This window comes from Molossus molossus, unplaced genomic scaffold, assembly GCF_014108415.1.
Source record: "Molossus molossus isolate mMolMol1 unplaced genomic scaffold, mMolMol1.p scaffold_m16_p_5, whole genome shotgun sequence".
NCBI classification, from domain to species: domain Eukaryota; kingdom Metazoa; phylum Chordata; class Mammalia; order Chiroptera; family Molossidae; genus Molossus; species Molossus molossus.
This window is the reverse complement of record NW_023425388.1, coordinates 105,278,482-105,293,385: the sequence shown is the minus strand read 5'-3', so window position 1 is coordinate 105,293,385 and position 14,904 is coordinate 105,278,482. Positions and strand designations below refer to the sequence as shown.

The window sequence follows — 14,904 nt, the reverse complement described above, 5'->3', positions numbered from 1 at the left end:
ACATGAAGATAAAAGCTGATTTTAAGAAATTACCTGAATTCTTTATAGATATTTAATTTGAAACAGTTATTAAAAATTTACTAAATAGTTTCTACTCTGCTACTTGCAGACTCATTTTTCTCATTGAATTTTAAAATTATAATGTTTTGTGAATCACCCTTCCTGTTTTGGCTGATGAAGTAAATAAATTCTATGAAACTTTCTATTTGAATATCTTTTTGCACAATTATTGCCAGATGTGTCATAATTGGTATAATATTGTAATTTCACATTCTCTGATAATTACTTTATTTACTTCTAAAATAAATTATTTGAACAAAGAAATCAGTAAAGTAATAGGTGCATTTTTTATAAAAAATACATGAACAATATTTCATTGTTTTTCTTAGGTTTCTATAAGGTTTTCAGGATAGATAGATAGATAGATAGATAGACAAACATTTTAATGCAGATTTTGATGTGGTAGGTTTAGATTGATTGGAAGTCTACTACATCTTTCCAGGCAACAGACCTATATAATAACTTCTATCATAAATTAAAATTGGTTGGCCTTCTCATAGTAGGCTCTAAAAAGGCTGCTTAATTTATTGCTTTTTTTCTCAAAACTGTAAACCATAGTAATAAAGATAATGCATATAGGTTGAGAAATAATTATATACTGTCATTTATAGAAACAAAAAAATATTAGAACGTTGATAAGCAATATAACTGTTTTATTATGAACATTGTAATATAACATGATTTTGAAAAAAGTATTTCTCTTCACAGTTGCTTAACAAAAAATAGAATCCACTATAATTTTTTTTATATAAAACCAATAGTTTACATTGTTCAAGGGCCAACTGTGTGTGTGTGTATGTGTGTGTGTGTGTGTGTGTGTGTATTTTGAAGAAATGGCTGAGTTTAGGATTGGGTCAGGAATTATATAAGACAAGCCTGGAGCATCTTGTATCAGAAAGTAAGGAAGTACTCCAAAAACATAAAACAAAACAAAAGCCCACACACACATTGTTGGGGGTTGGGGTGGATGTCAGAGGAGCTCAGGAGCCAAACGAACCAGCACCCAGTGGCCAATGTAAAAATTAAACAGCAGAACAAATAAAGTAGCACTGGACTATAATTCAAAATACAAAATAGATATGCGAGAGTCCGTATTGACAGAAAGCGTGATTGAATAATAAATGAAGAAGACACGAATCTATGCACAAGATTTCAAATATCTTTGTAAATGCTCTTCCCTCCAGGAAATAGAGCACAACAAGAGACGTTCCTCCCTGAGGGTACAGTTAGGAAAGAGGGTTAACTTTGTGGTGGAGAAACTTGACAAACACACATCAGACAGGTGATCACAGTGAACATCAACAGTGATAAGTCTTTTTTTATAAAATTTAAAAAATCTTTCCCCTTCACTCATCTCTCCCCACCCCACCCCCTCCCTACCTCTGGCAACTACCAATCTATTTTCTGTATTTATGACCTTTTTTTGTTTGTTTGCTTGCTTATTTGGTTGGTTTTCAATCAGATACAATTTTAAAAAAATATATTTAGATATTTTTTAATTTAAAAAAGTATATATACACATGCACATACAGTTGACCTTTGAACAGTGTGGAGGTAGATGTTAGAAACACTGATTCCTTCACAGTTGAAAATCCACACTTGACTTCTGACTCCCCAAAATCCTAACTAATAACCTACTATTGACTGGAAGTCTTACCAGTAAAATAGACAGTTAATCAGCATATATTTCGTGTCCTATGTATTATATATTGTATCCTTACAATTAAGTAATCTAGGGAAAATAAAATACTATTAAGAAAATTATATATATGCATAAAATAAAAAGCATATTTGAGATAATTTACCAAAATCCATGCTGAAGTTTATATTTTTCTTAATTTTAAGAGAGTTCCCTTGAACCTGGACATGCAGTGGTACCATGAGGTGGCCGTCTGGTCAGTTTCCAGGAAAGCTTGCCTGCATTTCACTCCATATGTCTGCTGCCATTTAAATAACACTGTACATTCTGATATACTTTCTAGATCATTATGAAATGCTTCGAAAGGCACTGAAGATGCAATTCAATAAAAACACACTGAAAGAAAAGCTTATGGAATTATAGAAAATTTTCCTAGCAAACATAGGAATCGATATATATGTAAACACTGTTGAAAACCTAATGTGTGTCACACTATAAATAAAGTCTAATTAGATTGCTTATCTTTGTTTAATTGTAGGGGCTAATTAAATTATATCATTCAAATTACATTACTATAATTTAAAGACTCAGTGTCATAATTATGGATATAAATTATTTATAATCAAATATTTTTAACATCAACAGACTTATTGTAGCCTATATATGTACAGCATGCACTGCTGATAGGAAAGGTGAAATCATGTGTTATACATATATTTATAATAAAATAAAAGTGAAACTTGATTAAACTCATGTATCCTCCACTGGCTTTCCTAAATTTGGGTATGAGACATAAAATAGACATTTTATGAATGATTATAATAAGTTTCTATATTTTCATTTTAATATGATTAAGCCTTTTAATAACATTAAGCCTTTCTAAAATGTTAGAATTTTATGCCATCATCATCTTAATTATAAGTAATTCAAACTAACCTATAAATAATAATATGGTCTCAGTATGGTTTATATAGATGATAAATATTTGATGGATATAAAACATGCAGAATAAGTTATAAGTAATATATATGACTTGGGGGCTTGCACCTTACTTTCTATATCAAGACTACTGAATTTTATGGAAGTTAAAATATTCTGAAAATATCTTTATCCTTTAGTTTTGACAGATAGACCTCCACCCATAATTCTGCAAGGCCCAGCCAATCAGACACTAGCAGTAGACGGCACAGCGTTGCTGAAATGTAAAGCTACTGGTGATCCTCCTCCTGTGATTAGCTGGTTAAAGGAGGGATTCACTTTTCTGGGTAGAGACCCAAGAGCAACTATACAAGATCAAGGAACGTTGCAGATTAAAAACTTACGGGTAAGTAATGTTCAGCTTGTATTTGTATCTTCATCTGAATTTAAGTACCAACCTAGAGAAAACTGTGTTATAAGATTAGAATCTTATACCCAGCACATCACTCCATGTTTCATCATGGGCCATGTTAGTTCTTATTGTACAAATGACAAATTCAAATTAGAGGGAATATCATTGATCTTATGTTACTCATAATTGTTTAACAGATTTAGAAATTTTTTACTCCTTCATCCCAACCCATATGACGATAGTAACAGAATATTAAACTAATTTTAAAGTGACAAATCCTTCTGATTTACTCTCATGAACAAAGGAAAAATTGGCTTGACCAAACAGTTGTGTGGAAAAAATAAAGAGATGAAGCTGAATACACAAGAGGCAGGTTTAGCTGATTGATAGAAAATCTTACATTTTAGGTGAAGTTGCTGTGGAATTTAAGTGTAAACCTGTGGACAAAAACAAGATTTGCTGGTCTTTTAACAAAGGATGAACATTCCTGTCGACTTAAATAAGTTAGACTTGCTTTAGGATCAACTCAACCAAAATAAGTGTGTACTTCTGAATAACATATTAGCTATTACTACTGTGTAATGAATCAGCAAAAACATAGAGGCTTACAGCAACACACGTTTACTATCTCACAATGTCTGTGGGTTAGAAACCTGGGCATGACCTGGCTGGGTTTTCTGCTTCAGGACCCACAAGTCTACAATACGATGTCAGGGCGATGGTTTCATCTGAAGACTGACTGGGGATAGTTTTGATTTCAAGCATCATGTTTGTAGCAGCACTCAGTTCCTCGTGACTGATGACCTCAGCTTCTTGCTTACTATTGACTGAAGGCTGTCTTTAGTTCCTTGCCATATGGATAGTCCCAGTATGACTGCTTGCTTCCTCAAAGTCAGCAAGAGCGTCTCCTAGCAAGAGAGGCATTGCAGTTCTATGCAACATAGTTACAAATATGACATCCTGTCATCTTTGCTCCATTCTATTGGCCAGGGAAATGTCAACAGGCCCCCAACACTCAAAGTGAGGGATTATACAAGATGTGAACGGGGATATACCAAGAAGATGTATTACGGGGCAACCTGACTTCAAAAGTATATTCTGTTCATTCAGCCAAATATGGAGCCTTCCTCCCTGCAGCAAACGCAATGCCAACACATGAGCGCATAGCAAAAGATTGGGAATGAGAGCTGAACTCAGATGGTAGATGTAATAGTGCACAAAGAAAAAAAGACTCAAAATAATTCAGTGGAAGAACAGTTAGTAGAATCTGGACTCTGGGGAGAAATTGGGGACCAAGACGAAGAAAAAAACAAAACAAAAAAACTCGAAAAACAATGTTGACTTTTCCCTTTTAAAATGATCACAATAGTCTCTTACAATGCAAATATATTTGTAATCACACACTTAGTTTGTGTTTATCAGTGTATCATACAGATACATAGACAAAAAGAAAGAAGTATTCTGTTTTTACATTGTGTATGCATACACACGAAACACAAATCTTTACTATGTTAACATAATTAATATATATATAACTTTTTTATTTTTGAGACACAGGCATTAATTATTGCTCTAAGTAGGAAAAATGCTTTTGAATTCAGTTAAAAGGAAAATAAATTAATATAGATTTTAGCGTACCTGTTTATTGATTGTAAATTAATTGTTAACCTTTTATGAACAAAATGGGAGTTATTAAAAAATTAATGCCAACTCTCCTTGAGTAAACATGTTAACCTCTCTCTGGGCTGAAGGCAGACTTGGGCCATGAAGGTTAATGCAGTTTCACTGTACTGTTGAATTAGAGGCTGCGCTTGAATAGTCAGGATCTCAAGTAATGTTTGAAAGAAGCAATTAAAGGTGGGTGCTTGATGGTGTCAAACAAACTTTGATCCCTGTGACAGGCTTCTGAGTAGTCTGTCTGGGATGCAGGCTCCCGGGGGCTCGTCCGCAGCCAACTACACAAGGAGAACAGCAGGTGACGGCTGACAGCACATGAATCTCGTTCTAAAGCATTTGCTTTAGGATAAAAGGAGAAGGATGGAAAAACCCGATGCACTTGTGATCAGAAAAGACATTATTTAAAGTTGAAGGAATAAAAATGAATGTGGTGATGATGACGACACAGGAATGACTTTTAGTAATGATATTTAGGCTTTTGAAAGCACTTCTGCTGAACTCAAAAAAGTATCCTCTTTCTGTAATGTGACTGTCTTTAAAGGAAGACAAAAATGTGTTTTATAGTACTTCACCATATCAAAGGACTTTCTGTAGGTTATATTCCTTTGTGTCTCACTATTGTTTTTTCAGTACTAATGCAAGGGGTGGGGGCGGGGAATAGCATGATGAACATTGTGTTCTTATAGTTCAGCTAATTGGTAGCTGAATATGTGTCTTTTGAGAAGTAGAATATTCTAATGCTCATTAAAACATACCTACCACAGCTAATGTCAGCCTTGTATCTCCACACAATGACAAGGAGATCCGTGAAGAAGCATTACCTACATACCCTTCTTTTACGTTTGCACATAATAACAAGTGCTACATTTTAGTTCAACAGCTATAATAAAATGCAAATTCTTTCCTCTTTCAGAGACCATATTCAAATGAACATCCCATTAAAATCCAACCTTGGCTCATTATATTTAGTTTGTGAGTGATGCTTCTTAAATGAAAAGATGTCTAATGACTGCAGTGCGTGCACAGCCACGTTTGAAAAAATGGCTTTTTCTACAAAGGCGATTCCCCCATCATCACTGCTCATAATGGAAGACAATTGTAGGGAGATAATATGGCAAAGAATGACATTCCAGAGCAATTTGAAACTTAGGTTAAAATACATAATGACATTTAAAATCAATTAAAATGGTGGAACGGCAGGAACATCCATGCACTCAAGATTTACTTGAAAATCAATTGCGGAAGGTTCAGTCATCGATACACTTACATTTTGAACCCAGCAGGTATTAAATTCTGTGAACTCCCATATTTCATCAACAATTAGACTCATGTTCATCACAGAATTTTAATTCTACAACTTCTGACCTGCTCTATTCCGCGTGGTCATCAGTTTTGCTTCCCGGTCTCTTCCTTCAGCCCTGAACTGATGCCAGTGGGTGTTTGCAGTGTGAGCCCACAGGGCTCAGCCACAGGAAGGCTCTCTGAGCTACATCTTCTCTTGATCTTGGGCTTTTGTCCATCCATGATCACAGAGCAGTCTGCCTTTTACATCTGTAAAATAGAACTTTTGATTATATTATCAATTATTCCTAAAAGTCTTGTCATTCTTCAGTGAATAACAAAAACATTTTAAGTGATCACTAAAATGGCAACTGTTATACAAACTTATAAAAAGAGTCGTGGGTCAGATTATCTCTGTGGTCTCCTTCAGCTCTAAATTGCAGTTATTACATAGGCATGATTTGTTTGTTGTTTAATGATATAACTTTATTCTGTTCACTATTACGTTGCTATAATTTAAATATAGCTGAGTACTGATCTCTTCAAAGAGAAAGGTTTAGTATTTTTTATTTTTGTAATATTTTCCACAAATTATTTTAAACACTTTAATTCTCTTTCTTCCTTGCACACTAGATTTCTGATACTGGCACCTACACTTGTGTGGCTACAAGTTCAAGTGGGGAGACTTCCTGGAGTGCCGTTCTGGACGTGGCAGGTGGGTTCTGGGAAGTCTCTCAACAGAAGAAATCTTGAGTCCATTGCGGTGATTATCTTATTATCAAATACCGAGTTAAGAAGAGAACAATATTTTAAATGCGTTAAATGTAAAAATTAAGTCACACCACTTTTAATTCCTACACCATTTGGCACATAGCATTGCATATACTGCAGTTTGATACATTTTTCCTTGACAATTTTATTTCATTTTCTCAATCTAAAGAAAAAGCAATTCTAGTGATCATGTGGGAAAGCACACTTTTAGTAACATATAGGAAAACCAAATATTCACTTACATACATTTATTCATGCAGATGAATTGCTTACTGTCTAGGTCAACTTCTTTAATAGACTTTTTTTTCCTTTAACCACTATCTTCAGCATATGCATTCAGGAATGAAGCTTTTTCTGTTTGTTCTCTGTAGAATCTGGAGCAACAATCAGTAAAAATTATGATTTAAGTGATCTGCCAGGACCACCATCCAAAGCGCAGGTCACTGATGTTACTAAGAACAGTGTCACTTTGTCCTGGCAACCAGGTGCCCCTGGGACCCTCCCGGCAAGCTCATATGTCATTGAAGCTTTCAGGTATGGGACGTTCCTGCTCTCTCTGGGTTCTGCTTCAGCTCCGTTTCCTAGAATCTCATGTGAGCTACCCTGCTGCTTTATTTAAGGACATAGTCAATCAGTACATTTTAAGAATTTACCTTTAAATCTGACTTTATTTAGGAATAGACTTAAGTGTTTTGTTTTGTTTTTAATTTATAACTTAATTATAAGATTAAATATGTATTATCACTGCCTAAGTTTATAGGGACCTAATTGATGAGACAATCACTTTGTCTTAGACCCTTTCTTTACTCTGACCATTATAAGGATTTAAGATGAAAATTTCGGCATTAGAACTAGGCAGAAAATAATTTAATTAGGCACGGGAACTTTTAAAGTTATGCAACATGGAACCCAGGAAATTTGCTTCCTAATAATTAGAGCAGAACTTAAAACAATTTCAATGTTTTTATGCTAAGTATCCGAATACATCTATTGAGTATGCTTATGAGAAAATTTAAAACTACAATTAAAAAATTGGTTTCATGCACCTGTGGTTGCTGAAGAGAAAAGTTATGTCTAATTGTTACTTGAAATAATTGTCATCAATTTAAGGATATAGACTATAAGCTAGCAAATGTCATTATAAAATTGTTTTATAAGAATTTGACAAAATACTGATACAAATAGGAAAATGTAGTTTCATATTCAGTGTCAATTCTAATTGCTGTTATAAAGATAGTGATGGTCAATGTCCTTTCCAAGCATTAAGGCAAGTGTTTAAAACCGCTTTCATTTTTGACTCTCCTAATCCGTTTAAGGTAATGATGGGTACATAGTTTTCCTATTTCAAAATACAATTTTTCTTTAATGTCCATGCTTTATTTGATACATAAGAACTTCTGAAAAATAATTGGAAGGCCCTGAAAATTACATTTTCTCTTCATTTTGGACAAAGGGAGCATTTGATCTTAGATGAAGTGTTCTAAATGGGCCTGCCATCTGTAGCTGGTTGTAAGGGATACAGGATATTTTGCCATTCCAAGATGAGAAATCACAATACTGCATAATGTACAATTTTATTAAAAATGTGACCAAGGGAAAATATTCATTACATGCTTCCTTTCTTCTTTTACAGATATGTAGTTTTAGAAGGCTTTATTATAATATTGCATGTGGAAATGATCAAAAGAAAACACACCTAATAACAGGAAAATGTATTGGCATAATTTACTCTTTAGTCCATTTATTCTTTCTACAGGTTATTCTTTTCAAGGTATATATACACACTTACGAGGACCATATTTATTGTGTAGACTTGATGTTGTGACTTGGCCCCTGTTCCTTTGCAGGTATTCATTTAGTGGGCTGCTGTGCATTAGCAAAGCGCTGTCACATCTCCTGGGCTGAGTTTAATTTTGTTGTGCATGGCACTTCGTTAGGTGGGCTCGGCTTTGTTGTCGAATAAACTGAAATCATCCAAATGTTTCATTTACTGGGCTGAACACTCCAAGCATTTTGTGTGCGTGTGTGTGTTTAATCTTCAGCCATTAACCTTTGTCATTGATACCCAACTTCATTTCCACTACCTTTATGACTGTACCTTAAATGAAATTTCTGTTCATGTTTCAGCCAATCAGTGAGCAACAGCTGGCAGACTGTGGCAAACCACGTAAAGACCACCCTCTACACAGTGAGAGGGCTGCGGCCCAATACAATCTACCTGTTCATGGTCAGAGCGATCAACCCGCAAGGTCTCAGTGACCCAAGCCCGATGTCAGATCCTGTACGCACACAAGGTAATCTCCGGAGCTGTAAACATGAGTGGGCTCTAGAAGGAGCCATTAGCAGATCTTTAAAAAAACAAAGGGTTACAGGAGGAAAGATCAGTGTGTCTCCATTGCTCGTGAGAATGACTCACTGGACCTGAGCCAGGTTAGAAGGCCGTTCCCCTTGGTGAGTGCATCCTCTTCCTGGGGTTGTCAGGGTCTGTTTAGTACCAGGTACACAAATAACTGGGCACGTTTGCATAGGAAGAGTGAGCCAACTAATTTAGGCCTTTATTATATTTCAAAGTGAAGACAAATGTTTATTCCTCTTTGAAATTAATTATACAGTATCAAAAAGTGATCTGTAATGGATAAGATACCCAGATAAAGATATCATTACTGCTATTGTTCAGGGATTAGGTTTCTATAGTGCGTGGGTCTCAAGGAGTGGTTTCCATGGAGGCATCATGTCATCACCTGAGACCGTATTAGAAATGCAGGTTCTCAGGCCACCTCTCAGATACCCTGGGGCGGGGCCCAGCAGTCTGTGTTCAGGTGCCCGGCAAATGCTGATGTTTTTGACACGTTTGACAAGCATTACTTCAGTGTATTTTATTAAACTAGAGGTTAAAGGAGCAATTTGTTTCAGAAAGGAGTAAATTAAGTTTTCTTCCCGAGGTATGTAATTCTTTTGACTAATAAAAGAAAACATCCGGAACATTATAACATAAGATGATAATGGAAGATTTCTCATCTCATCTTTAGTAGCCTGTCTCTTCAGCATGAGAAGTCTTTGGAGTCTAGGACTTAATACAATATGTGGCATTGTAATTTCTCTTCTTACTAGTAGAGGAAGAGAATTAATAAAATAGAAATGGTGTCCTTATTATTTGTTACAACCTATTCACAGTGTTCTTGAGAAAGGGTTAATTATTTCTTATTTGTAAAAGGCTTTGAACACGATATAATTCAACGTAGCATTTTTATACTATGAAAAGCACCACACAGCCATAAAATATGATTATAATTACACCGTAGTTCCGCAGTAGTTACTAGCATGCTATTATAACAGAGAAGGGCCTGAAAGAAATCAAGTGAAATAAAGTCACCACGTGATGTTGTAGCGCCGCTGACATGATGACAGTCATGGAGGAGGGAATGCCACTTTACTATTGTTCTCTACGCAGTAATGTGATTAATTTTTCATAATGATAAAGGACCTGTAGGTAAAGAACCTGTCTCGAGAGAAAGAAAAAGTACAACAAGAAATTTGAAGACTTGAAACTGGTTAAATTTTACCTTGCCTGTATTCCGTTGCTTTTAGTGTGCCTGAATATAATGAGTAAATTAAATTAAATTATTGAATTTGAAAAGGAAGCAGTGTATGGTTTTAAGTCATGAAATAATAGCCCTAGATCATTTTTACTAGCGTAGATAGAAATAGTCCGGTTTTGTGTGGAGCGCAATGCAAGGTAGGAAGATAGAACGCGGGACCTTCTGTGTGATTAAATCCGCAGACCTTGATCATTCAACAACTATGCCAGTCACTAAATCTTGACTCATAAAATAACTTCTCTGTGAAAAGGTCAAAAAAGATTAATGAAAAGTTGTTTGTGATCTGACTTGTTCCAGTTGAGAGACTATATAGAGCAAAAAAGACTTATGTTCTCTTAACAGATGTTTAATAGGAAAATTCATGTTTTGTGTCCGAATGTCAGGATCATTTTGACACCACACTTCCAGCAGCTTCGCCATTTGTAAAGCTCTTCTCTGCAAAGACCACCTTGCTGTGCGAGCTCTTACTTTTTAAAGATATTAAATACCAAAGAATTGAGGAATTTTTTCGCAAGGCAGCAAATATTTGCATGATCAACATCACAGCAGACAAGAGGTTAACATTATTCACCTAATATTAATTTGTTTTTGTTTTAAGTCAAACTTGCAATGCTGTTTATATTAAGGATGAAAAGAGTGGAACTGGAAAAAAATCACCAAAGTGTAGTTCCAATTATTTATGTCCCAATTTAAGTTAGTGCAACCAATTTAAGTTAAAGCTGAGATATGCACTTAAAAATATTTTTGCTAGAGTGTGGCATTGTGGCCTGAGAAAATAAAATAGAACAAGATTAAGAAAATAAATCAATTTAAATTGGACTTCCTTCCATAAATAAGGTAGCTGAAGAAAAAAAAAATCAACTTAACACAGTACACGATTTAAAGAAGTTGATTTGAGTATGTGTAAAATTCAGTGTTTGATACCTATTCGATGGACTTGGATGTCTATAATTTATATTTTTTAATGGACAGAATATAAACCATTATATGGGACAATAGAAGAGTAAGTGAATGGTAAATAAGGGACCAGACAATGTATGGCTGAGAGTATATTATTCCACACTTGATCTTAGCTAAAAGGCCAAGAAGCCATGAGAGCATATTATTCTAAACATCACAAATCTTTTTTTTTTTTTCATCCTTCTAGCCCTGCCCTGCCCCCGGCAATAGTTTTAAAAAGCGGCCGCATTGCCTCTGTCGGGTGTCAGAGTGCTGCTCAAACTTTATTACTTTAGAACATTTTATCAGTATTCTGAGTCTTTTATCAGCAGTCTTTTTGTGAATTTGGGGGTTTCTTTCCCTTTTTTTCCTCACTTTGTCTACCTTTAGTAACATAATTCACTTTTCCTGTCCCTCTGATTACTTTTCTTCTACATATCTAGATGGAAATGGGCCAGGTAAGAACACACAATATACTAATTGGGACAAAGTATTAAATAAATTCCTGAACAGCAGTCTTCAGATATTACCCCATTAACTACTCAAGAAAGTCTTTCAACATCTGTATAAAACTGATGTTTCCAGAGAAGTCTTACAGCACATATTTTATTCTTTAATAAGAAAATAATAAGAAAACGATGTATTTGAATAGGGTGAGGGGATTGCATATACTCTTTTATTAATATAATTTTATTGAAGATAAATATAATCTTTCAAATTATGTTCTAGCATGGTGGTACGTATATAAATATTCTTTAATGTTTTGTCATAAAGGGTTTTTATATTTCCCCTGGCATAATATAGGCTTATGTAATGTAGGAATTTTACTATGAAGTCTTAAAACATGGGAATGGTTATCTCTCTATAGATATCAGCCCACCAGCACAAGGAGTGGACCACCGACAAGTACAGAAGGAACTAGGAGATGTCATTGTCCGTCTTCACACTCCGGTCGTATTGACTCCCACAACTGTTCAAGTCACATGGATGGTAAGCTTTCAAAGGCCATATTCATAATAGTAGTCTCTTGTATTCCTTTAAGAAAACAAAGCAAAGAAGAAAGAACAAGTCAACAACTCCCAAAATAGTAATCAGAACGCTTACCATTTAAAATCAAGGTGTAATCAACTGCCAGAAAGAAAGTATTTGATAGATGAAAGAATAAATGTAGGAAGAGCAGATGGATTGCAATATAAACACAACATGTTCTGTCTTCTGAATTTTTTGACAGCTTTATTGAGATATAATTCATACACCAGTGTTAAAATGTACAACCCAATGATTTTTAGTATACTTAGAGTTGTACAATCATCACCAAAATCTGATTTTAGAACATTTTATCATCCCAAAATGAAATCCTGTGTCCAACAGCAGTCAGCCTCCATTCCCTCTACTTTAGCCTTTTGCAGCCACAAGTCTACTCTGTCTCTTTAGATTTTCCTATTTCTGTCATAGGAATGAAATTCCATTGCACAGGTATACCACATACACCTGTTTATCCGTTCATCAGCAGATGTACCTTTGAGTTGTAGGCCATTATGAATGATGGTGTCATGAACATATGTTTTTGTTTCTTTTGGTATTTACCCAGAAATTGTTGAGTAATACAATGATGCTGTGTTGAACATTAGATGAACTGCCAAAATGTTTTCCAAAGTGGTTATACCATTTTATGTTCCCACCAGCAATATTTGAAGATTCCATTTTTTCCCCACATTCTTGCCAATTTCTCACCAATACTTGTTATCTTCTGTGTTTTTTATTATAGCCATTCTAGAGACTGATGAGTGGTGTATCATTGTGGTTTTCGTTTGCATTGCTTTAATGACTACTGTTATTTTGCATATTTAAATGTGCTTACTGAGCAGTTATATAAAATGTCTGTTTAAATTATTTGCCCATTTTTAAATTGCTTTTTTTTTTTGTCTTCATATTATAGTCCTGTAAGAATTCTTTATGTATTGGATGCAAATTGTTTATCAGATATATGATTTGTAAATATTTTCTCCTAACCTGTGGTTTGTCTCTTACTTTCTCAATGGTGTTATTTGAAGCACAAAATATTTTAATTTTTATGAAGATTTCTTGTAAATTTAAACCAAACATCTTTATTATTTTTTGGCTGAATTACATCCAATAGAACCAAACATATATCATTTTAATAATTTGACATGTAAAAAAAATTAATGGGTTTTAAGAAATGAATAAATATTTTAATATATGCTAAAGTGTTCAACTGCATGCATTAATAAATGTCAACCTGACCACTGTTCTTTTAGATACAAAATGTTTTGACCACATGGTAGCCACTTTAGTGGAACCAACAAAGAGCATGAAAAGAGCCATATTAGTCATATTAGACAATATGGACAATGTGCGTGTGCTTGAGCGTCTGTTCCGAGGGGAGCGAGATCCTCTTCCCTGAGCCTGATGCAGTCAGTGCCGACTTCTCCTTTGTGCCCAAGACCTTTCTGTTATAGTTTCTAAGAATCCATAAAGAAATATATCAAGATGACAGAAGAGCACGTATTCTTTAAGCCTTCTGTGCATGTGACAGACTGTGTATGTTGTACAAGTAATGGACACTTTAGTTAAGGATACCTAGAAAATTTTTCACTTTAAATGTAATCTTCATTGGCATACATTTATAATTATGTCTCTATTATTGTTGTTATTTTTGTTGTAGAAGAATGACTATACACAAAACAAAACAGAAACGGATTACCTTTCCTCCAAGTTTCTTTAGGGAAATTACTATCGCATCCATTCCCATTCACTCGTCAACAAAGAAAGTTGAGGGGAAAAAACTGGTTGTTTTCATCAGTTCTTAATTATGTTTGAAATATAGAACACAATGAATAGAATTATTCCCATATCCTCTCTAGAATAAGCCCATTCAACAAATCCAGTTCAATAGCCTATTTTGAGAACCAGCATTGTACGAGGTGTGTGTGGGAGGTGCTGTATAAAGAGAGAGATCTGCTTGAGAGAATCATGCAAATTCTTAACGATGGTCCACAGGGCTACATACCATAATAAGCATATATGCACCCTGTCCACAGAGGTTTCAATCAAAGAGGAAGTGACTGATTATCCTCAAACGTCAGAAAAGGTGTTACCTCTCATCTCTTTCTCTATGAGGAAAGATGGAGACATTATTTATTAGAACAGGAGAACCTTAGTGACATTAAGGCTGTTTAATCTAATTTTATAATTTTATAAAAGGAAACCAATACAGACAGGTTGAATAATGTTCCTAATATCCCATGTGTATTTATAGGTAACGGTAGCATTAGAATTTCCTTACTTCAAATATACTTGTAGTGTTTCCACTGTAAAGATAAAATGTAGACGAATGTATAGTCGAACAGAAGACCGTTTAACGGTGGAATTTCAACATATGATCCTGGATGGGGCGTTTCGTTACTTCTTACACCAAACCACCTGGCATCTGATCAGTCACACTTTTTGGCCCCTGAGTATAAAATTAAGCAATACTTTAACAAAAATAAAACTAAGTTTATAATATTTTAAGAGTAACTATGATTAGAATTACATTGTTTTAATTCCATTTTTATACAATTTAACATAGACATGTTTTATTTTCT

General features: G+C 34.6%; 1 protein-coding gene across 1 annotated transcript in view; it reads left to right on the top strand.

Annotated features, from left to right (window-relative positions):
- Window positions 1–14,904, top strand: part of ROBO2 (roundabout guidance receptor 2) — a 1,312,832-nt gene that overhangs the window by 1,218,294 nt on the left and 79,634 nt on the right. Inside the window, exons 10-14 of the mRNA XM_036243039.1 lie at window positions 2,818–3,023; window positions 6,621–6,702; window positions 7,130–7,292; window positions 8,886–9,052; window positions 12,165–12,286. Of these exons, the coding sequence (XP_036098932.1) occupies window positions 2,818–3,023; window positions 6,621–6,702; window positions 7,130–7,292; window positions 8,886–9,052; window positions 12,165–12,286 (740 nt within the window). The remainder of the gene's footprint in view (window positions 1–2,817; window positions 3,024–6,620; window positions 6,703–7,129; window positions 7,293–8,885; window positions 9,053–12,164; window positions 12,287–14,904) is intronic.